General features: G+C 39.9%; 1 protein-coding gene across 1 annotated transcript in view; it reads right to left on the bottom strand.

Annotated features, from left to right (window-relative positions):
• Nucleotides 1-25,081, bottom strand: part of LOC128496705 (FYN-binding protein 1-like) — a 216,209-nt gene that overhangs the window by 91,485 nt on the left and 99,643 nt on the right. Inside the window, exons 4-6 of the mRNA XM_053466500.1 lie at nt 13,934-14,037; nt 12,618-12,687; nt 267-366 (exon numbers count right to left, since the gene is read on the bottom strand). Coding sequence (XP_053322475.1) covers nt 267-366; nt 12,618-12,687; nt 13,934-14,037 — 274 coding nt within the window. The remainder of the gene's footprint in view (nt 1-266; nt 367-12,617; nt 12,688-13,933; nt 14,038-25,081) is intronic.

Raw genomic sequence — 25,081 nt, 5'->3', positions numbered from 1 at the left:
TTGTAATAATTACTAACTGCTTGTTTAATAGCCATTTTAGAAACACATCTGAAAAAACAATGCCAATCCATGCTTCACTGCTCTTTAGAGCAGCTGTGTCAGAGAAAATTGGAAGCAGGAGATAGAAATTTAGAGCATTCAAATGGTTTAATTGTTAAATTAATTAAATAATGATTCTGTAGTAATATGGAGCTGCAATTTAAAGACTTCAGTAGAACTTTTTGCATCATCTGTGTATATTATTCTTACCTGTATATTATTCTTACCTGGAATTTCTTTCTAAATTCCTTCTCTAGTCTTTCCATTTTTTTCAGGTTTTTGTCATTTCGCCAGTTGGTTATTAAAATATTTAGTTCAGCTTTAGAACTTGAAAAATAAAGATAATAAACAATTTAAAATTAGCTGTGAACTATTTAAAGGATAAACATATGGCTTGTCAATAACTACCGTATTTGCTTGATTATAAGACGACCCTGATTATAAGACGACCACCCAAAATCTGAAAAAAAGAAAAAGCCTGAATATAAGACGACCCCAAAGGAAAAAAGTTTTACCAGTAAATGTTAATTCATGTAAACTATGCCAGAGTGGCATATAGGGGTATAAGCCATTTCTGGAGGCAGTGCTCTATACAATGCTTTTTAACTCCCTTAATGCCACTCCGCCTCCTGAAACGCCTTATACCACCCTATATGCCACTCTGCCCCATAATATGCATTTTAACCTCCTAAATGCCAGAATGGGATATAGGGGTATAAGGCATTTCTGGAGGCAGAGTGGCACATAGGGGGTCAAAAGGCATACCATGTGGCACAGTGGCATATAGAGGGTTAAAAGGCATATCATGGGCCACAGTGCCATATTGGAGTGGCAAGCCTGGGGGCAGATGTGCGTAACTGGGGGACAGGTTGGAAAATACAAGAAATAAAAACAAAAAAAATATTTTTCTCAATCATAGCGTTTTTTAAAAAAAATAGTTTACATGAATTAACATTTACTGGTAAAACTTTTTTCCTTTGGGGTCGTCTTATATTCAGGATTTTTCTTTTTTCCTAAGTTAATATTCAGATTTTGGGGGGTCGTCTTATAATCAGGGTCGTCTTATAATCGAGCAAATACGGTAGTTTGTATAAATACATTCTTCTAATGTGCATAAATGCCCAAAGTAAAAAAATTCAATTACCCAGTAGCATACCTAAGGGGGGGGGGTCCGTCCCAGGGCCCACTCATCAGGGGGGTGCCCAGTGGGCCAGGGGTGTAACAAAGAGATGTCTATGCGGCAAGACATACACATTGAACTTATTTAATTTATTTATGTTAATAATTCTCTTTAGCAGAATTCTATTTTTTTCAGTTGCCATACAGTTTACAAATTTGTAAAATAAGTATTCTTGCCAACATTATTTTTTTGTGTGGGGGGTGCCACATACAGAATCCACCCTGGGTGCCAAATACTCTAGGTATGCTCCTAAAATCACCACCCACTTATCACGTTTAGGGTGAATTTAAATTTTTGAGGCTGTACCAGGAGCCAGGGGGGATCTTTCAAGACACAAGACTGGGTATAGCTATATAAGCCACTTTACAATGGGGGGGGGATTGACAGAAAATAAAAAAGGATTTACATAATTAACACAGTGTATTGTTACCCAGTGTTTTCTGTATTCAACAGCCATTGGTAATAGTAGGCCATCAATACAGAGAAAAATAGCAGGTGTAATCCTCACGTAGTGCTCACGTAGTGTGCAGCTGGGGATATCTAGCCACTGGCTATATGTTGTAAGATTATAAGACGACCCCCCAAAATCTGAATTTTCATTTATGAAAAAAAGAAAAAGCCTAAATATAAAACGACCCTATAGGAAAAAAGATTTACCAGTAAATGTTAATTCATGTAAACTATGTGAACAATTGTTTGTTAATAAAAGCTATGATTGAGAAAAATATTTTATTTCCCTTTTTTCAACCTGCCCCCCCAGTTATGCACATCTGCCCCAGGCGTGCCACTGTGCCCCAGAAATGCCTTATACCCTCTAAATGCCACTGTGCCCCATGATACGCCTTTTAACCCAATATATGGCACTGTGCCCCATGATATGCCTTTTGACCTCCTATGTGGCACTCTGCCTCCAGAACTGTCTTATAAAAGGCTTATAAAAGGCATATTATGGGGCAGAGTGGCATATAGGGAGGTATAAGGCATTTCAGGAGGCAGAGTGGCGTACAAAGGGTTAAAAGGCATTCCTGGAGGCAGAGTGGAATTAAGGGGGTTAAAAGGCATTTCACAGACCACTCTGCCTCCAGAAATGCCTTATGCCCCCCATTTAACACTCCCTCCCATCCCTCCTCCAAACTTACCGGTGCTTCTGAGTCCCCGGTGCTTAGTCCGGGCAGCGTCTAGAGCTCTACTTGATTCCCGTAGACAACTTCCGCTTGAGCGGGGACTCAGAAGCACCAGTAAGTTGGGGGGGGGTCATAAAACAGGAGGATCCAGGTCTCCTGCATCTGATTCCTCGGTGCTTAGTCCGGGCAGTGTGTAGAGCTTTATGCGAATCGCGTGGAGCTCTTCACGCTGCCTGGACTAAGCACCGGGGACTCAGAAGCACCGGTAAGTTGGGGGGGCATAACACAGGAGGATCCAGGTCCCCTGCATCGTTGCGGAGGATCTGGATCTTAGTCTCATAGTCAGACCTATTTGAGGTCTGATTATAAGACAACCCCGATTATAAGACAACGGGTATTTTTCAGAGTATTTGCTCTGGAAAAAACCTTGTCTTATAATTGGGCAAATACGGTATTTACTAGTCTTATATTCAGGCTTTTTGTTTTTTTCCTAAATGAATATTTCGATTTTGGGGGGGGGTCGTCTTACAATCAAATACGGTACATTGGAAACTGAATAAAGTATAACCAGCAAAGCCGAACATAAATAAGAATACACAGATTCTAAACATAACCAGACAAGACATACATGGTACAGGACAAGACAAAGGAAGGGGAACAAGGCAAGGAACACAAAGGATGGAGTGAGGAGCTGAGATCCTCCGACGCTTCTCCTTTAAGCAAGGATAGGATTCTTACCTTTGACATTGGGAGAGGAACAAGGAACCGAGATCCTCAGATGATTCAGGGAAAAGAGGGCAAAGGTACATAAAATACTGACACACATAAATACAGGACTAGCCTAGGACCATATGATAACAACTGGAGATTTAGTCACATCATATGGCCATAGTATGCTTATCCCACCACTACACCAAAGTACTCCAATATTCAGTGGGTCCTAGCACTAAACCCTGCCTAGTAATTCATTCCTAATAAACTGAAATGAAGCAGTAAATTTAAACACACATATAGACTGCAGACTGAGACAAACATTACAAATAGGTGGGGCACAACTTAAAAATCTGAAGCTGAAGCCAAGACCATGACCAGAATCAATGAATAAAGAGGAACTGTGGCAAAAAGGAAAAAACAGAGATAAGCTGCTCCGCAGCCTGGATGGGGCATGACATGGATGTCTGGGTGTTCATCCTGACTCTGTTGGTGTACCAGGTGGTGGTTGGATCGTTTATGAGGAGTATCAGATTCCACTTCTGCCAAAAGTGTAACAGAAACTAGGGGGTCTACCTGGCTGTTGCTGCCACTTTGCTTGTAGTGAAAGCAGGCTACAAAATGGGGTAGCCACTCTAGTTATGCTCTGGGGAGCACCAGTCTCTACACAACACAGAATTCAGAGTACAAGAGAACACGCTTTATTGGGACTAGGTATAGTTTATTTAGCCACTTTACTATTGGAGGGGAAACTGACAAGTACAGGAAATAGGAAAGGATTCTTATAATTAAAACATTACGCAAGGCATGGGATTATGCAGACAACATCCGCATCATTCAACACTGGTGAATTGACAACAGAAATGAATGGATTTGTTTCTGTGTGAGCATGAATGGGGCAAAGATGGTGACAGCAGGCTGTTTGGGTGCATTGACATACTGTTGGGTGGTGAATATGCTTGGGGAAATACCACTCCTAAATACATCATTATTGGTAAGAGTATTGCCTTGATGATTCAAATTCTCCCTTCCCAAAAAGATGTATAAAATGCAATAGGGATTCCATCTGCTCCTGGGGACTTACCAGCAGAAAAACTTTTAATTGCATCATGTAATCAGTTAACAACAGCTTTCTGCTTAAACACGCTTGATCATCAGATTTTAAAACATTATTTATGGCCCCCAGAGTATCTGTTAAAAAGGAACGATCTATAACTTTCTTGTTAAAGAACGTTTTGGTAAAACTCTTGTGACACGTTTAAAATGCCCGCAATGGAGGACTGGCCTTCCATTTCTAAAATTAGGTCTCTCATTTGAGATATTTGTTTAAAAAAGAAGCAGAGCACTTCTCCCCTTCCTCCAGGTGCTTTACCTAGGCATAAAAAATAATTTCTTTACCTTTAAATTCTAAAACCTTTTTAATCTCCTTCTTTAAATTAAAAATCAGTTCATCAGTATTGCTTACACCAGCCTCTTTCAACTTAAAAAGTGTTTGCAAACGCACATTAAGATCTTTAAAAACTTGTTTGCTATCTTTTTTTTTCTTCTTGTCAGCAACAATAAAAAAAGTTCTTAATCTGGCACGTGATGGTCTTTCTCGTGCCGCCATCTCCCATATGAGACCTTAAAATGATTACGATTTGTTCATCCTCTAGTACAGTGATGGGCAACCTTTTTGGCGTGGTGTGTCAAAAATCGGCAAAAAATCGAGCATAACTCGCGTGGTGTGTCACTTCGACAAAAAAAACATAATTTTGCGCAATTTATAGTTTAAACTACAAAAATGTATAATTGCAATATATAATTCAAACCAATCCACACACATACACCAATCCACACACATACACCAATCCACACACATACCAATCCACACACACATACCAATCCACACACACATACCAATCCACATATATACCAATCCACACACATACACCAATCCACACACATACACCAATCCACACACATACACCAATCCACACACATACACCAATCCACACACACATACCAATCCACACACATACACCAATCCACACACATACACCAATCCACTCTCACTGTATGCTTTCCTACCTTTCCTCTTTTCTCCTTACAGCTCCTTTTCCTGCTCTTCACTCCTCTTCTTCTTCAGTTCTTCTGTCTTCTTCCGAGGGCACTGGGTTCAGAGGGCACGGACAGCGGTGGGCGCGGCTTCAGTGTTGTGCGCCGGGATCTGACAACAAACCCCGGCGCACAACAGCTGTTGCCGCGCGGATCGCAAGGGAGCGGTATCGGAGGTCTTTAACAGATCTCCGGCTCCCTTGAGTGATTTTAAGCCGGGTTCAAGGGAGATCCTTGAACCGGCTTAAAATCACTCAAGGGAGCCGGTGGTCTGTTAAAGAGCTCCGATACCGCTCCCTTGCGAGCCTGCTCCTCCAGCGGCGGACATTACTGTCCGTCTCTGGAGGGGTGCCGGCAAGTTGGCACCCCCTGATGAGCGGCACCCGGTGCGGACCGCCCCCCCGCCCCCCACTAGGTACGCTACTGCACGTCCCGCCCCCCCCGTTCCTCCAGCACAGATTCTTTCATCGCATGAATTGCATGAAATCCTGCGCGTGTCACCCCAAATGGCTACGCATGTCAGCACTGACACGCGTGTCATAGGTTCGCCATCACTGCTCTAGTAATACATTAAGTTTCCACAGATCGTTCCTAGTTTTGGATTCATCAGGAAGCTTATGGTCTGAGAATCTTCTAAAAACATGTTCTGGAGATTAAAACCAGTAGAGGACAACATAAAATCTATGGTTTTAGAATTTAAAACCACATGTTTGTTCTTAAAAAGGATCCCAACCCCAGCGGCTTTATTATCTTTTGACCCGGACCAGTAAGAGGGCCCCACGGTCCAGTCCTTCTTTAAATGTCCATAAAACAGTCCATGATCTATTGCACACTCCTGTAAGAAAATGATGTCTACATTTAAAGTAAATATGCAAACAAAGCAGCCCTTCTGACAGAGCTCCTCATACTCCTCACATTAAGTGAGGCAACAGTGAGATCCAGTGAGAGCATTAGTGCATTTTATCAACGTCCATCTAACCTTCAGAGTCAGAAACTTCTGATATGTTGCTGTAATCCATGATGAAAAAAGGATCAGAGAGAGAAAGTCCCATCCCAGCAACACCTGCACAGCTCTGTATGTTCCGAGCCATCTTCCGGACAGATAACTCTGGAACGTCTCCTTGCTCTGACTTCCGCTTTGAAGATTCAACTGCATCATCTCCAGGTCTCCCGGAATCCTCTACTTTGGATTCCTCCTCCGGGTTGTCTCCCAGGACCTCCACATCAGCCCCCAGAAGGGGTGCCAAACAGCATTCACTGTCAGATCTCCCTCTCTTAGGCATAGTACCAGCAGGGTTAATGGATAGTAGGGGATGGACGGTCTCCTCTACAACAGCTGTAGTTAACGCTTGTTCCGGACTTGATGGCGAGATCTCACTGCTGGACTTTCCACCTCTATCGTCAGGACTGCTCTCAGGGTCTCCCACAGGAATGCCACTCTCATGGCTGGTAGAAGGACCTGCACAGGGATTTAAAAACACATTGGGATTTGCAGGACCCACCACTGGGAAGGGATCCATTGGACCCAAAACAGCCTTTCCTTCATCTGCTCACTTGAGATTACTGATGCCACTGCAACCAGCACAGCAGGATCATTCAGTGGCGGCATCACCATTACAGGCTCCTTCGGGTCAGCTGTAGAGGAGGGCTTACTTGGACCTGGATTTAATTTTCCAGGCAGTCCAGCAGCCACCATATCTGTCCAGGATCGCCGGGGGATACTGGGACAGTCCTTATACACGTGGTCTGGCTTGCCACATCCATTGCACAGCTTGGATTTTTCACAGCTAGCGGTGAGGTGGCCCCATTCTCCAAAGTTCCTGCGTAGGTCAGCTGTGCAGGTCGCCTGAGTGTGCCCATAGCCCCCGCACCTCCTGCACAGAAAAGGTAGAAACAGAATCCCCTGTTGCTACCGATGGAGAAACTCTGGGGGGATGCACTATTCCACCGACCCCTTCCTTGTGCTCTTTTAACTGCACAAGGAACCTCCTCTTACCGTTCCAAATACCCATCTCATTCCGTACCTTCTGTGGGCTAGATATTTTATTGCAATAGCGATATAACCAGGCTATGATAGCTTCATCAGACACGTATGGATTATACATATGACAGTAAGAGGGATTTCCTCACCGCCATACAACAATGTGAAGCAAAGTCCATCCAATCAACGGTCATCTTTCTTTCCTCTGAGGCTCCTGTGGATATTATGACACACCCCGATGTTCAATAATGTTATTACATATGTACCTTTAACTTGGTCTTGCAGGCAGTAGATGTCTTTAAGATTCAATTCAAGTGTTTTAATTAGCACCTCCTCTACAACATACTTTGTTCCTTTCTCTTCCTTCTCTCTGTTAGGAACTTCAGTCTTGATTGAATTGTTAAGTCTCCCGTCCTTAACAGACACAAACTTGATGATTGCAGGCATTTTCCTTTCACCAGAGCAATAAATGACTCTGGCTTAAGGTAGGTTACCTACTTTGACCACCAGGGCAAGTGTCTGGTCTGACTTTCACTTGGACTTGGACAAAGGGTTAAACTTGAAATATCCTGTAGTCGGAATAGAATCCTGAAAATGGTTAAGGATTAACTATACAGAACTAGTATTTTCTGTTACACAAGATCTTTTTATATTATAAGATTAGAATGTTTTTGCTACTCTGTAAAAAAATGATCAACAGCTTGGCCTTGGTGGTAATTTTCCTCTCCTGATTTTTTTCTGACCGTTAGTACTATGTTTGAGGTAGCGATATGCAGGTCTAGTTATTATACCTTATATATATATGCAGATCTTTGTTTATAATGGGGGTCAGACCGAGAGACTGAAGCTAGACTTCAGATTGAGATTTACTGGTATGTTTATTTTTTATGCATATAAGTTTTAATAGGCATTCTATTTTACACTCTGCTTAATTTTGGACTTATGTAATTTTTGTGATCTTTAATAAATAAATACCGTATTTGCTCGATTATAAGACAAGGTTTTTTCCAGAGCAAATGCTCTGAAAAATACCCCTCGTCTTATAATCGAGGTCGTCTTCTAATCAGACCTCATTCTGCTTCGGCTGTGTTGCTTACCGGGCTTTGATCGCGAGCAGCGTCTCTGCTATTAGCAGCAGGAAACAGGAAGCTAGCACAGTCCTCACATAACTCTACCTCCCCCTCCTTCCTCTGGGGACGGAGCCAGAGAAGTTGCTCGCACAGCCGGGTCCCGGCAGAAGTCTGCGAGTGGTAGATCTGCAGTTCAGGTAAGGGGGTGGGGGAGGGTTTTTGTGATTAATGTGTGTGTATGTGTGATTAATGGAATTAATGAGTATTTAAATGTTTGTGAATGAATGTGTGTGTGATAGCATGGATGTGTAAGGGGGGTGGGGGTGGTAGCATGGCATAGGGAGGCTGTAATCACACTTCTAACATCCCCAGGTTCCAGCATGTACTGGCTGTCTTGGCTTGATAGGAGTGTGATTGCTGTTAGCAGTATATATAAATATAGCTCCAGAAATGTATTTTAACCCCCTATATTCCACTCAGCCCAATGATATGCCTTTTAACACCCTATATGCCAGAGTGGCATATAGGGGTTAAAAGGCACATCATGGGGCAGAGTGACAAATAGGGGGGTATAAGGCATTTCTGGGGCAGAGTGGCAAGCCTGGGGGCAGATGTGCATAACTGGGGGGGGCAGGTTGGCAAATAAAAGGAAATAAAAAATATATTGTTCTCAATCATAGCTTTTATTAAATATGAAAATTAATATTTACTATATTTTTTTCCTATAGGGTAGTCTTATATTCAGGCTTTTTGTTTTTTTCCTAAATTAATATTTTGATTTTGGGGGGTCGTCTTATAATCAGGGTCGTCTTATAATCGAGCAAATACGGTAATTACTATAGAGAATTCTCAGTCCTTTCTAATTCTGCTTACCATTTCATTTATTGAATGTGAGACCTATCCACATGTATAAAATTGAAATTTGGTAACTTATCACTTAGGGTGGAGAATAACCTCTTCTTAAAACATTACATGGAAGGAAAGGTGTAAACCCATCACAGGGCTAGGGTGGCACTCACAACTGTGTAGGGAGAAAGGTGGCATTGTGGGACATGTCGCTTGTGAAGCCTGGAGGGCCGGGACAACTTTTGCACCAGGGCCCTGTGGTTTCTAGTAACGCCCCTGATCAGAAACAAAGTTTATCTTGTGTATCAAAATCTAACAACAAGCTGTCCCTTCACGAACAGACCCAGACGTCAATTACAATCCTGGGGCCTTACCCACCTGCTCCTACTTGGGCTTGTCATCATTTGTAGATGTAACAAGATCAAAAGACAGTCAGGAGAGGGAGATACAAGAATAAACTAAGTGATGAGACAGGAACTCAGAAGCAGGAGCAGACAACACAATAATAGATCCACAACTTATCAGGTAGGACATTAACTGATTTACAATAAAAGTGCTAAAGGGACTGTATTTTGTCCCTACCCCCTTTCATAGAATAATTAATTGATATGTAGTAATCTCCAAACACAAGGAGGGGCCCTGAATGACAAAACCAAAATTAAACAAAATATATTTATTTTAAATGTGTTCTTTCATTTGTCTGTTGTTTTCTGCCTGGCTATTACCTTTTCACTCCTACATTTTCTGTGAACTTTGCCTGCAGTTAGTTAGCAGGTGTCAGATTTATTGTAGTCATAAATGCTTAACCCCTTAAGGACCAGGCTGTTTTTAATTTTTTGTACCCTTCGTGACCAAGGCTGTTTTAACACTTTAGCGTTGCTCGTGTTTAGCTTTAGTTTTCTTCTCTCCTTTTTAGTGTACCCACACAAGTGATATATTGTTTTTTTTTAAAAAAATTCAAAAAAGCACTTTCTCCTACTTTTATTTGAAAAATCTTTTACTCATCTAAAAAGGTTAATAAAAAACCTGATAAATAGATTCTACTATTTGTCCTGGGTTTAGAAATACCCAAATGTTTTTAAAAAAGGCATTTTGCTATTTCAAAACCATTTTTTTCCAAATCTGGTCATTCTGCCACCATGTGACATCTTTGAAGCTGGCCAATGCAATTTACCCCCTTCAAACCATATATTTTAACCCTTTCCGTGCAATAATTATACTACCACCTGTCACGTCCTACCCAGGCTGCGGAGCTGCATATCTCGTTCTTGCTTTAGTTCAGGGCCGGCCTTTGGGGTGTGCGACCGCAACACTTGGGTGAGTGTGGTCGCCCTGCAACCAGGCCCTGTCCAACTCCACTACTGCACTGTGACTCCTGCATACAATCTTCAGGCGCGCTGGGTCCTTTCAGTCATCTGTTTGGACCCAGTCCGTGACAATGGCCGCAGGTTAACGACCAGGAGTTCACGGAGTGGAGTCTGCAGCATTGCACCCCACCAAAGGGGTTTCCTGTCGTGTGCACCCCACCAAGGGGGGTTTCCGGTCGTGTGCACCCCACCAAGGGGGGTTTCCTGTCGTGTGCACCCCACCAAGGGGGTTTTCCTGTCTTGTGCACCCCACCAAAGGGGTTTTTCTGTTGTGTGCACCCCACCAAAGGGGTTTTCCTGTCATGTGCACCCCACCAAGTGGGTGTCCTGTCATGTCTGCCCAGCAAGTGGGTTTCCTGTCGTGTCTGCCCAGCAAGTGGGTTTCCTGTCGTGTCTGCCAATCAAGTGGGTTTCCTGTCATGTCTGCCCAGAAAGTGGGTTTCCTGTCGTGTCTGCCCAGCAAGTGGGTTACCTGTCTGCTATATTTCTCTGCTTAGCTTCCATACTCCCAGCCTGCAGCAATCCCGCACATGAGTCCTGTGTGATGTCTCATGCCTGTTCCAGGGTGCCTGCAGGATTTCACTTTGTTTCCTTTTGGATTACATCTGCTGCTATGTCAGGGCGCTGGTATGTGGCTGCACAACCCTAGGTGCTCAACACCTGGGTGAGTGTGGTCGCCCTGCAACCAGGCCCTGTCCAACTCCACTACTGCACTGTGACTCCTGCATACAATCTTCGGGCGCGCTGGGTCCTTTCAGTCATCTGTTTGGACCCAGTCCGTGACACCACCGTTTGTTTAACTTTGTGGTAATAATTTATTTTGTATTTTTTATCACACAAATTGTACTTCAGGTATTAATGTACAGCTCCTGGTATGTGACTGCCAAACAATACTCTAATATGTGTTCAACAACATTTGTGATACCCCCTATGCATGGACTGTCATTAAGTTGCTACAAGGTTGTGGGGACTGTGAACACAAATAACAACCACTAAATCGCTTCATAGGTATGATTGTGACATTGAGAGGGTTGAATATGCTCATTCGCTCTCATGAAGTGTCCAGGCAGACAACATCAGCAGTTCCCACATGATCGCCACAATTGTAGCGATGTGGGGGCTTTCTTTAAGCATGACATACCAGGTACACCATATACAACTCACACTAACACTGTATAATGGCACATTGGTTTCCCATCATTATTGCAGCATTCCCTCCCACTCCTTCTTACCCTGTCTTTGTTAAAGTTTGCTGTCTGGGTGTGAGCTGCCATCCCACTGTTGCCCTACTAATGCAGGGTCATGTAACCCAGGTTACGTTACCCCACTGGGCACCTAGGGTACCCTGAGCTATGGCTACTGGACACTGTGCACCAGTGGCACCAGCCTTTATCTTTTAAACCAGGACTAGTTTCCCTCCTTGTTGAAAACCCCGGGATGTAGAAGTAGTATTTGAGACCAGTAACGGGACAGCAGTGGAGACCAACAGTGGCTCGATGAGGGTAAGCGAGTGGGGGCAGACACAGGTCTGTGGAGAGGGCAGGGGATACAGATAGTGCTGGGGTGAGGGTACAGAAATGACTATAGGGAGAAGGGTAGGGGACAGAGGGAGCGAGACTCTTCAACATTTTTTTCCCAAAATAAGAAAAACTCAGAATTTCATCCAAATTGAAAGGGCAGGGAAAATTTGTATTTTGAAAATGAATAAGCCAAAAACTAACCAGTTTGTTTAAAATTAGTTTAGTCCTCCTGTACACGTCTAGTCCAACACATTTTGATTATAACAAGACTAAATAAAGTAGGATCTGTACATACTTGGAATCGGCACATACTGTGTTATACCTCTTTGGCATACCCAAAGAGCTTGGCTCTTTATTTTAAATTTCTTTCTAATGAGTATATGTTTAGTGTGCAATATCTTTTTCATGAGTTGAATTTAGACATTTTATTGAATCAAACCCAAGGTCTTTTTCTAGGGTAGGGTGCTAATATTAGCTAATAATAGTGCAGAAGGTGTTTTAAATGTTTCAAAACTACATCAGGTCACAGTTTGAAGAATGTTTTCTCTTTTACTACTCATACAATGTATGCTTAATGAATGTTAAATTAAAATACTTATTATGAAATTATTTTGGTATACTGGTATTATACTTGAATTCAAATTCTCCCTTGGTAAATTGAAATTTCAATAACGTACATTACCTTGAATTTTCAGTGGGTGGTTTTACTTTCTCTGAAAGTGATTCAACATCATCATAAATTTCCTCTGCATCTAATTGATTGAATACAAAAGCAAGGCATTTTATTGTCCATGAAAAATTTGCATTAAATGTATACAGTGAAGAAAAAAATTATTTGATCCCCTGCTAACGCATTTCAAATAAGTTATAAATTGATTTACATCTTACTGAGTGAAATAAGAATTTGACCCTTTGCAAAACATGACTTAGTACTTGGTGGCAAAACCCTTGTTGGCAATCACAGAGGTCAGATGTTTCTTGTAGATGGCCACCAGGTTTGCACACATCTCAGGAGAGATTTTGTCCCACTCCTCTTTGCAGATCCTCTCCAAATCATTAAGGTTTTGAGGCTGACATTTGGCAACTCGAACCTTCAGCTCCTTCCACAGATTTTCTATGGGATTAAGTTCTGGAGGCTTACTAGGCCACACCAAGACCTTAATGTGCTTCTTCTTGAGCCAGTCTTTTGTTGCATTGGACGTGTGTTTTTGGGTCATTGTCATGCTGGAATACCCATCCACGACACATTTTCAATGCCCTGGCTGAGGTTCTCACCCAAGATTTGATGGTACATGGCCCCATCCATCATCCCATTGATGCAGTGAAGTTGTCCTGTCCCCCTAGGAGAAAAACACCTCCAAAGCATAATGTTTCCACCTCCATGTCCCCAGACCAAGGGAGATTGACAGTTATTTTGTGTTTCTTCCATTCGCGATGGTGATGGTCTTGTAGGCCATTCCAGCCTTGTGCAGGTCTACAATCTTGTCCCTGACATCCTTTGAATCTGATTGATTGCTTCTGTGGACATCTGTCTTTTACACAGGTAACAAACTGAGATTAGGAGCACTCCCTTTAAGAGAGTGCTCCTAATCTCAGATCATTACCTGTCTAAAAGACACTTGGGACATTTTACTGATTGATAGGGGATCAAATACTTATTTCAATGAGTAAAATGCAAATAAATTTATAATATATGTGAAATTTTTATTCTGGATTTTGTTGTTGTTGTTCCGTCTCTCACGGTTCAAATAAACCTTGAATAAAATTATAGACTGATCATGTCTTTGTCAGTGGGCAAACGTACAAAATCAGCAGGGGATCAAATAATTTTTTCCTTCACTATAGGTAGTCTGCCTGAACTGACTGAAGCTAAACTGGGTATAAAAACAATGAAAAGAAAGAAAGAAAACAAACACTCAAGATTAGAAAAGAAAAAAAAGGCGTACACATGGCTTTTACATTTTCATATTGGGTTTAAAATAACAGCAGCAGAAATACCTGTTTGGGAAGTTTCTGGTATTACACAATTCTGCAATGAAGCCGATTTTTCTTTCTTCACAGAACAGAAATTTAATATATTTTCATACACCTCCTCTTCCTCTCTGTATTAAATAAATAATAAATAATGATGTGGAAAAAAGGAATAATCAAGTAAATGTTTTAAATCTTGACTTTTTGAGTTTTCAAGTAAAAAAGGGAAAGTATACAGCACACATCAGCAGCTTACTTAAAACTCAATCCTTAACCATTTCATGACAGTGGCTTTATAAAAATGTTTACAAAAAACTCTGGTCACTAAGAGGGGGGCTCTTATATAGTGTCATCATATTCTACAGCACTGTACAATGGGTGAACATGACATAATAACAAATAAAATAACACTTCAACTTACAGGAAGAAGAGTTAAGGAGGGCCCTGCTCAAACAAGCTTACAACCTAGAAAGATTTGGGGTATATTACACAAGAGGTAAAAGCGCCACTGTCAGGGAAGGACTAGTATAAGTATTGTCCGAAGTCAGGTAAGACACTAGGAAAGATAAGTTAAAGGAGAGTCTGTCATGTATTATAAACAATATATCAAAAAACAGTAAAGTTTTTTTAAGAAACTACATTTTGACATTTTAATTATGATTTAAGTACACTGAGTAGAATAATATCCCACATGCATAGTTATTAAAATTTTATAAGGCGAGTAAAATTCTCCTCTTATAATGGTGACATTACTGGAGTCATTAATTTTTCATTATTGTTTACTTTGTATTTTTGAAAAATATTTTTAAAACACTATTTTTTCACTTTGATCCCCACTTTTGCTAATCACAGTGTGATCAGTAAGCAGGGCTCAATTACCCAACATTGCTGATTGCAATACCTGTGAATAGCCTGCAGGAGGTTTCATCAGAGGTTTAAGTAGAGGTTTCAGGAGGGTCAGCTGTGTCCCAGATTTCAAGTCTTGTAGCAAGAAGTAAAATGTTAAGTTTGGGTCAAAAGAGACTTTCTATCAATAAAAAGTGGGCAACTTTGTATGAATACATCCCCATCAAGATAGCTTCAGTTTACTGAGCAAATCTCCCGTTTTACATAATAGGTCTATTAAAAAAAACATTGGGTTTTTCACCAATTTAATCTCCAGGTACGTGAGGTGAACATTTCTCAATTCAAAGGTGTATTTTTCTCATAGGGGGCTATCAGTTAACCTGGGTTTTAGTTGTATTGGCTTTATGGTATGGCACTAGTCCATATTCAGTAAATTGCTTTAGCAATGGTGGTAGATATTGCTGGGGTCACAGATGACGTCAGTGAGCAATTTCAAAGTGATATTGTGTAAAAGAGATGAGAATTCAAATTCAAACCTATACTTCAGGTTCGTATATAAACCCATCATACTGAGGAATCGTTGCCTTCTGATGGTCTTTTATGCCTTGTGCCAGTTCCACACTGCGTTATACATTCCTGATATTCCTGTTTGACCTTGGCTTGTTCTTGATTACGTTATCTTCTGGCATCCTGACCTCGGCGTGTTTACCATTTATCCTCTAGATAAATCTAGATTTATTCCCTCTAGATTGTAAGCTTGCGAGCAGGGCTCTCTCCACCAAATGTATCGGTTTGTCTTAGTCTGTCAATTCTTGTCTTGTCATATCCCTTGAATTTATGTATTGTATTAAGCGCTGCCTAAACTGTTGGCGCTATATAAATAAAAGATAATAATAATCCTGTCTTCTGGAATCCTAACCTCGGCTTGTTTGAACTCACTGTTCCCTTGGGTCCTGCCTGACTCTGGTGTCTACAAATTACGTTGTACATGACAGTATCAGAAGGCCATTATGAGACCCGCTTTGATGGGACAGCAAGGACGTTTTGAGGCTCATCTAGATAGACCATCATCTGGACTAGTTTGCCCAGGTTTTCCAAGCTCTACTGCAGTGCACTGATCCTGGATTACAAATGCCTTCTCCTGCAGTAGCGACCCCTCCTGTTCCTATTCTGGGTACGGTTCCTGCTCCCATGGCTCGTACACCTATGAACTTACCTCCACACAACGCTATGGAGGAGATCCTGTTGCTTGTCGTGGGTTTCTCAACCAATGTGAGATCCTCGTCCTCGCAGTTCAATATTCGGCAGGGGGATTGTCCCCTTATCAGCAATGCCATTTAATGTCACACCTTGATGGCCGAGGTGGACTGGACGAACGAAGCCTTGATTTCGGCTTTTTTGAATAACTTGAAAGACAAAATCGCCGCAAGGGACTTACCTTCTGATCTCGATGCAGTCATCACATATGTGATACCTTCGATCTTCGACTGCGGGAGAGACAATCCCAGAGAGAGATCCAAAGAGCACGAGAGAGAGGGCCACGTTCCAACCTACGTCTGGTTCCGCAGTTTATCCCTCCACCTATGACTCCTTCGGGGTTTGAGGAACCCATGCAGCTGGGAGCTACCCGACTTTCTGTACAGGAGAAGGGAGGGACTTTGCATATACTGTGGCATGGGAGGTCATCTGGTGAGATTCTGTCCTAAGAAACCGGGAAACACCCGCACCTAGGGTGGTTCAGAGGACCTGCTTTAGGTGTGCTAGGGCTGTCCTCTGACACGAGTATAACTCGTATGACTGTTCCTATTAAGGTATCCTGCGGGATACATCCTTACGGAGGCCTTCTTGGATTCAAGAGCCGTGGATCATTTTATTGACTCTACGTTTTGTGAGCAGCACCTTGTTCCCACAATGCCTAAAGAGACTCCTCTATGGCTCGAGGTCATCGATGGCAGACCCCTTCATCCCGCTCAGGTCCCCCGGACTACAATTCCACTAACACTCTTTGGGGGTCTGGTACATGCTGAGGAATTACAGTTCCTGGTCATCTGCTCTCCCTCAACTCCATAAATTTTGGTTTCCCATGGCTACAATCACACAATCCCATCATCAATTGGATGACCAGACAAATCACGTCCTGGAGTGGAACCTGTGAGGAGCATTCCATCGAGCCCATTAAAATGGCCTCCTTGTCTACGACTTCTGAAAATCCCCATACGGTTCTTCCTAGGCAATACCAGGATTTTGCAGACATTTTTGACAAGAAGGAGGCAGAGAAGTTGCTGCCACATAGACCACATGACTGCCCGATTGATCTCCTTCCAGGTACCATGCCACCCAGAGGCAGAGTCTATCCATTATCCGATCTCGAAACTAAGGCTATGGAGACGTACATTGAGGAGAATCTCAAACGTGGCTTCATTCGTCGGTCAACATCCCCGGCCGGTGCAGGGTTTTTTTTTTGTCAAGAAAAAGAATGAGGAATTGCGTCCTTGCATCGATTACAGAGGCTTGAATAGGATCACGAGACGTAATCCATATTCTATTCCCCTCATCTCAGAACTGTTCGATTGGTTGAGAGGGGCTACTGTCTATACTAAAATGGACCTCCGCGGGCCCATAACTTAGTCCGTATCCGTGCCGGTCATGAATGGAAGGCCGCATTCAACACACGTTCGGGACACTGTGAATATCTGGTAATGCCATTCGGACTGTGCAACGCCCTGGCTGTGTTCCAGGAGTTTATCAATTACTGTCTCAGAGACTTCCTCCAGCAGTTTGTCGTGGTCTATTTAGACAACATTCTTATTTACTCTTATGTACTGGCCCGCCTTTGACAACATGGACTGCTAAATTGGAGAAGTGTGCATTTGAGATTCGCAAGGCAGTGGCAACTCTAGAAACAATATAAAGGGGGGCACACAAGATATCACAGTCAAACTGGGGGGGGGGCATTCATAATTTCCAAAAGTAATGTGCTATGGAATTATACTTTTGTTATTGGGCTAAAATAATACTTGATCATTCAACATGGGAAGCCTGAAGCCACAATTGAGTGCGACTAATCCTTGAAATAAATATTATATAGCCTGTGGGAGACGACGTGATGATGTAAGACGCCAGAGGGGCGGCGTCCTGAGTTCGCGGGCAAACTAAAGAACTGCATAGTTTCTCCAGAGAATGTCTGACTGACGCCCGACGATAGATTGAGCTATACTGGACGGATACCGGATGGATACCGGACGGATACCGGACGGATACAGTTCCCTGGTCAACCTCCTTCGCTATTCCCTTCCGTGCAAAAAAAAAAAAGATCTTTATGAAGACTCCTTCTCTCCTGTGGCTTAAGAAATACAGCGGCAAGAATAACTGCTATCGAAAATAGCAACAACAGTAGTAAAGGAATGATGGCGAAAACTATGATGTAAAGGATTAGACTCTGCGCAAAGGTGAACCCGAAGGTTATAAATCATCCCTCCAGAGCTACAATCATCCCTCCAAAGCAGAACTACAACTAACTGCTTTGAAATATTTCGCGGAGTGGTGCCGGATCCCGGGCGCAGTGAGTCTTTACACAAAAACTACTAAATACTTTCCGTTTCGATAGACATTGCTTAAACGCCGCTATATATTATTAAATTTTTTATTGTTTGCAAAATTAAAGAATAAAGGAAAAGAGAGGAGAAAAGGCACAGAGGAAGCGATAGAGAGGAACTGTAAAAGTAAAAGTAAAATATTTCAGGCAAATTAAACGTCTGAGGAAATAGAAATTCAATCCATATTTAAGGACAGTCAGACTTAAAAGGAAAAGTAAGAAAATTATACGCAGACACAATATTAAAAACCAGAATTGCACAAGGGAGAGGAAGAAGGGGCAATAGAGAAGACAGGACGAAAGAAAGAACAAATTATGTCAGAAAAAAGAAATGCTGAGGAAAAGAGGAAGGAAAGAAATACTGACTCTAAAAAAGAAAGAAAAACGGCGTCAATATTTTCACCAAATATATCAAAAAAACAACATATAAATCCTGACGATTCAATTTCCACCACAATATCTTCTATATTAGAAGACTCTGAGGTCTACTCAGATATAACATCACAGGAAAGAGCTATAAAAACTTTAAAAACACAAGATGATTCATTCTCACAAGCTAAAATGCAACAATGCATACAGATATGTGCAGAACACCAGTTAACTCAGATAAAATTAGAACTACAAAATCATCATGAAGAAATGTCCAAAAAGATCACTTCTATTGGTGAACATATCCTTGATAGAGAATAAAATTGATAAATTAGAAATTGACCTAAAGGATACTTCAGATAAGCTAAAAATTTCAGAAGATAAAATATTAAAATTGGAAATGCAAATTACTACCATGGAAGATATTAGCCGTCGTAAAAATATTCGAATTAGAGGACTACCAGAACAATCTAAGTCGTCAGATCTCCTCCCTCAACTCATGATACTTTTTCAGGAAATGGGCATTGAGAAAGCCCAAGAGTCGTCTTTAATAAAACGAGCATTTAGAGTTATGAAACCACAGCAACTTCCTGCAGACGTTCCAAGGGACGTAATAATCCGATTCTCTACGATTCAAGCCCGACAGAAAGTCTATCAAGCTTCAAGATCTTACTCCGCAGTGGATGCTAGATTTAAAAATATAATCTTCTTACAAGACCTATCCAGGAGAACAAGACAACTTCGTACCCAGTATAAAGACTTAACTCAAACTTTACGAGAGAAACAAATTAGATACAAGTGGGACTCAGCTTCTAATCTTCTGATATTTCAGGGAAATCAAACTCTTACCTTTAATTCAATTATAACAGCTCAAAGTTGGTGGGACACTAATTACACCAATAGATAAGAATTCGATGAATTAATGATTATAATTATTGAAAAATTATGAATTCATTAATTTGTAATACATGCACTTTAAAATTTCTATTATAGCACTTTATAGGCTTCGAAGTAAAATAATGTATTTACATTTTCTAAATAATAGCTCAATGAATATTACACATGGGTTTTTTTTTGTTTTTTTTTCTTCTCTCCTTCTTTTTATACCTTTATTACATGCACTTTAAATAATCTTATTATAGCACTTTATCGAAGGAAATGATGCATGATGTAGGATATTGCATAGTATTATTAATAGAGAAGAATCTGATGAATTTATGATTATAATTAAATGAAAATGAATTACTTAATGAAATTCTAACATACGCACTTTAAATTATTATTATAATATGGGGCAAGTTAAAGTATTTCATATATTTTTTTTTTCTTTATATATGCACTTTAAATATTATTAGCACAGCACTTTATTAATGGAAATGAAGTAGGATACTGCACTTAAGTCTCACTAATAGATAAGAATTTGATGAATTAATGAGTATAATTATTGAAAATGTATTAATGAAATACTATTATATGCATGGTAAATTTTTACTTAATACTTTATAAAGTATGAGATAGGATAAAGCACTTATATTTTTCAAGGAAAAAAGAAAGGGAGGGAAAGGAAAGAAAGAAGAAAACAGGATTCATTATACTAAGGGTTTTTTGTTTTTTTTTTGGTTTTTTTTCATACATGCACTTTAAACACTTTTATTATAGCACTTCATCGAAGGAAATGATGTATGATGTAGATATTGCACTTTAGTATTATCTATAGAGAAGAATTTGAGGAATTTATGGTTATAATTAAACGAAAATGAATTATTTAATGAAATTTTAATATACGCACTTTAAATTATTATTATAATATTTTATGGGGTATGAGGCAAGATAAAGTATGTACCGTATTGGCTCGGATATAGGCCGCCCCCGTATATAGGCCGCACCCTAAAAGTTTGGTGCTTTTTTAAAGAAAAAGTTTTTTTCTTTAAAAAGCACCAAAAAAAAAAAAACATTCTGCCACTCTGTCTCCCCCCCCCCGAGATACGCTACCACTGTCCTCCCCCCCGAGATATGCTGCCACTGTCCTCCCTCCCCGAGATATACTGCCACTGTCCTCCCTCCCCGAGATATACTGCCACTGTCCTCCCTCCCCGAGATATGCTGCCACTGTCCTCCTCCCCCAGAGATATGCTGCCACTGTCCTCCTCCCCCCAATACGCTGCCACTGTCCTCCTCCCCCCCCCCGACTCACCGGAGCAGACTCCCGGGTGTCTTGCGGGGCCGGCGGGGGGCATCTACGCAATACGTGTATACAACCGGAAGTTGTATACGCGTATTGCGTAGATGTCCCCCGCCGGCGCCCCGCAAGACACCCGGGAGTCTGCTCCGGTAAGTCTTGGGGGCAGAGGTAAAACGCATCGTGTGGACGGTCACCGGCTGCGGCGATGCGGGTAAACAACCCGGAGGCTGTTTACCCGCATCGCTGCAGCCAGTGACCGTCCACACGATGCGCTTAGACAACCTCCCGTGCCGGCACCCCCCCCCCCCGTGGAAAGGGGGGAAAAAGTGCGGCCTATATTCGAGCCAATACGGTATATCTTTCATGTATTTCATGCTTTTTTTTTTTTTTGTAAAAAAATCCACTTTAAATATTATCAGCATGGCACTTTATTAAGGGAAATTAAGTAGGATACTATATTTAAGTCTCACTAATAGATGAGAATTTGATGAATTAATGAGTATAATTATTGAAAATGTGTTAACGAGATACTATTATATGCATGGAAAATTTTTGCTTAATACTTTATAAAGTATGAGACAGGATGAAGCACTTATATTTCTCAAAACAAAAAGAAAAGAAAAAAAGGGGGGGAAAAAAAGGTTCAATGAACATTTACACTAAGGGAATTCCCCCTCCCCCTTATGATTTGACCTAAATTAATTCGGCAATTTTATAGTATCTGAATGAATGAATATAAACCCACTTAGAGATCCGTATATGATTGAGATACTTTGAGCAGGAACTTATATATAAATTCTCCCTCCCTTGGTAGCAATTTTTTGGCTACAATTGCTATAAATAAGACCCTGAACTCCAACAAGGGGACCACGCAAAAAGTAAGCCTCATAAAGTGATAATTCACACTATGGGGCACAGGAATTTCGGTTCAGGTAGAGGGGATGTAAGGCCTTCTTAACCTTGAGTTATGCAGGCCCGGGATACAGGATATACTTTTCCTTCTTCCCTTTTAAACTTTCGTTTTGTCTAGGTATCTATATCTTATCTATTATTCTTTTTTCTCTAAATTTCTTGAGCCGGGGGTATAAGTGGTTAACACGAAAAAGATGGTACGTTTCATTTCATTAAATACTCAGGGATTAAACAGTCCTCAAAAAAGATCCTCATTAATGAAATTATTAAAGAAAGAAAAAATTGACATGCTTTTTACAAGAAACCCACTGGCTTAACTCTCAGGATATCCCTCTTAAGGGTAAACAAATTTCAAGTGTTATTGCCTCTTCTTTACAGTATAAAAAAAGAGAGGGGTAGCTATTATAGTCTCCACTAGTATTAAATTTGAAATTTTATTTAAAGATATTGATTTAGAGGCTAGATATATTATCATGGTCTATAAGATAGAGGACCAACTACACACCCTAATTAATTTATATGCTCCAAATAAGGGTCCAACTAGATTTATAGAAGAACTATTCGAAAAAGCGGAAAAATATATTAGGGGAGTCCTAGTTATGGCAGATTTCAATTCAATTCCAGATATTAGTATGGACAAAATCTTAAGAAGAGACGAGACCCTTGATCAAAGAATAGTAAGTTCGGCCAAACGCTTAAGTCAGTTTCTTAAAAAAAATAATCTTTATGATAATTGGAGAGTTTTTAATCCTACGTTAAAGGAATTCACTCATTTTTCCGCACCTCATGCCTCGTATGCGCGCATAGATTTGATGATAGGAAACTGTTCTCTAATTAACAACACTAAAAAAATCTTTATTAAAGATATAATATGGTCAGATCATAACGCTATTGTTTGTGAGACTTTTTCTAACTATCCGAAAAAACTCCCCAGAGATTGGAGGTTAAATCATTCGATTTTGAATATACAACATCATATTCAATCCCTGCAAGGATTAATAGATTTATATTTTCAAGAAAATGACGATAAATTAAAATCCCGATCCACTCTATGGTGCGCCTTTAAGAGCGTTGTTCGGGGCTATCTCATTAAAATCGGTAAAATAGAAAATAGTAAAAGAGGCCCAGAATTATCCACTCTGTATATTAATCTTTACGATTTTACCAAATTGAATAAATTATCTCCAACTAAATTTAGATCAAATAAGATTCAACAACTAAAAGCAAAAATAAGAGATCTAGAATTTGATAAAATCAGTAGAAATCTTGAAAAACTAAAACAACGGTGGTATTTTAAAAAATAACAGAGTGGATAAAGTATTAACTAATAGACTTAAGAAAAAAACAAGCCAATAAGCGTATTTACAAAATTGTTGAAAATAATAGGACTTATACCTCTCCAGAAACTATAGGGCAGGCCTTTAATAGATACTATGCTACCTTATATAATTTGAACAACAATAGTAAACTTGAAGAAATTCAAGAGTATTTGAAAACAATACCTATACCTAAACTGAATAAAGACCAAATAAATCAATTAAACAAACCTATAGAAGAGTCAGAAGTGATCAAGATAATAGGTAAGAGTAAGAACAATAAAAGTCCAGGCCCAGACGGATTCAGTGGCCTCTTTTACAAAACATTTAAACGTGAGATTGTGAAATATTTAACGGCTTTATTTAATGAATTAATGAATATAGTTCAAACCCTACTGGTAGAATTGTGGGACAAGATATTAAATCTAATTGGTTTCATATTAATAACGGTACACGACAGGGATGTCCACTGTCCCCAATGCTATACATATTAACCATTGAGATTTTAGCAACTATAATAAGGGCTAATGAAAAGATAAAAGGTACGTCATGTAAACAAGAAGAACTAAAAATTTGTTTATATCCTACTGACAGTGGAAGATCCAGTTCGGTCCATTAAAGAATTATTGGAAACTATAAATAAATATGCAGAAATTTCCAACTACAAATTAAATATAGACAAATCAGAAATTCTTTATCTAAATACATCTGGACAAATTAAGCATATAATACAAGGAGAATATAAATTTAAAGAAGTATCACAGGAGTTAAATTATTTAGGCCTTAAATTAACAACAAAGGTACATAATTTGATGGAAAAAAAATTATCTCTTGTATTAAAGAAACTAATTACTTGCTAAACAATTGGAAAAATATTTTGAATTCATGGGTCGGCAGAATAAATATAATAAATTCATATATTCTTCCTAAATGGACGTACCTTTTTAGACATCTTCCTTTAAAAATGCCAGTCTCATGGTTGAATATGATACAAACCGCCTTTAATAAATTTATTAATAAGGGTTAAAAAACAAGACTGGGAATTAAACTTCTCTCACAAAAAATGAACAGAGGAGGCCTAAATTACCCTAGAATAGAGCGCGCATACGAGACATGCATGATATTACACATCTATAATACACAATTAGAAACAAGTGTTACTCAACCATGGTACAAAATAGAACAATACCTCTCCGGTATTAAAAACTTAACCAGGAGTATGGGAGTTTCAATCTAAATTGAAAACTAAGATTCATATAGGAAATAATATTATTATTAAAGATACTATACAAGAATGGTTTAAAATCAAGAAAAAGCTTGGTCTTAAAGAAAAAATATTATATACAGCCGGACTGGATATTATAGAACTCAATCTACCAGATATATCTATGGCGAAATGGAAAAGATTGGGCATTATGAATCTCAAAGATATTTTGTCAGAAAACTCTATTAAACCATTTGTACAATTAGTTCAGCAATTTAGTTTACCATCTACAGAAATATTCCCTTATTTAAGATTAAAACATTTTCTAAAATATGCACTTTTTAAAGATGATCCAGATAATCAATTAAAATTGGGCCATATATTGAACGGAAAAGAAACCAAGAAAATACTGACAAAAATATATGAAGTATTAAAAAAGAAGTAGAAGTAGATCTTACTAACACTATTTCAAGATGGTCTAAAGTAATCCGGACACCGATTACAAAAAAGAACTGGCAAAGTGCAATATCAATAACTTATAGTATTATACATTCAATTTCATTAAGAGAGAATTATTTTAAAGTTCTAAATCATTGGTATTTAACTCCTTCAAGGTTATGTTCTATGTTTCCGGGGGTTTCTGATATCTGTCGGAGATGTAACAGAGAAAAAGGTAATTTTATACACATTTGGTGGTCATGTAGTATGGTTAGCCAGATGTGGGATAAGGTTTTTGATTTTTTTTATAAAA

The sequence above is a fragment of the Spea bombifrons genome, chromosome 1, assembly GCF_027358695.1.
Source record: "Spea bombifrons isolate aSpeBom1 chromosome 1, aSpeBom1.2.pri, whole genome shotgun sequence".
Taxonomy (NCBI): Eukaryota; Metazoa; Chordata; class Amphibia; order Anura; family Pelobatidae; genus Spea; species Spea bombifrons.
Note: the sequence above shows the minus strand (reverse complement) of the source record. Positions and strands in the feature narration are given on the sequence as shown.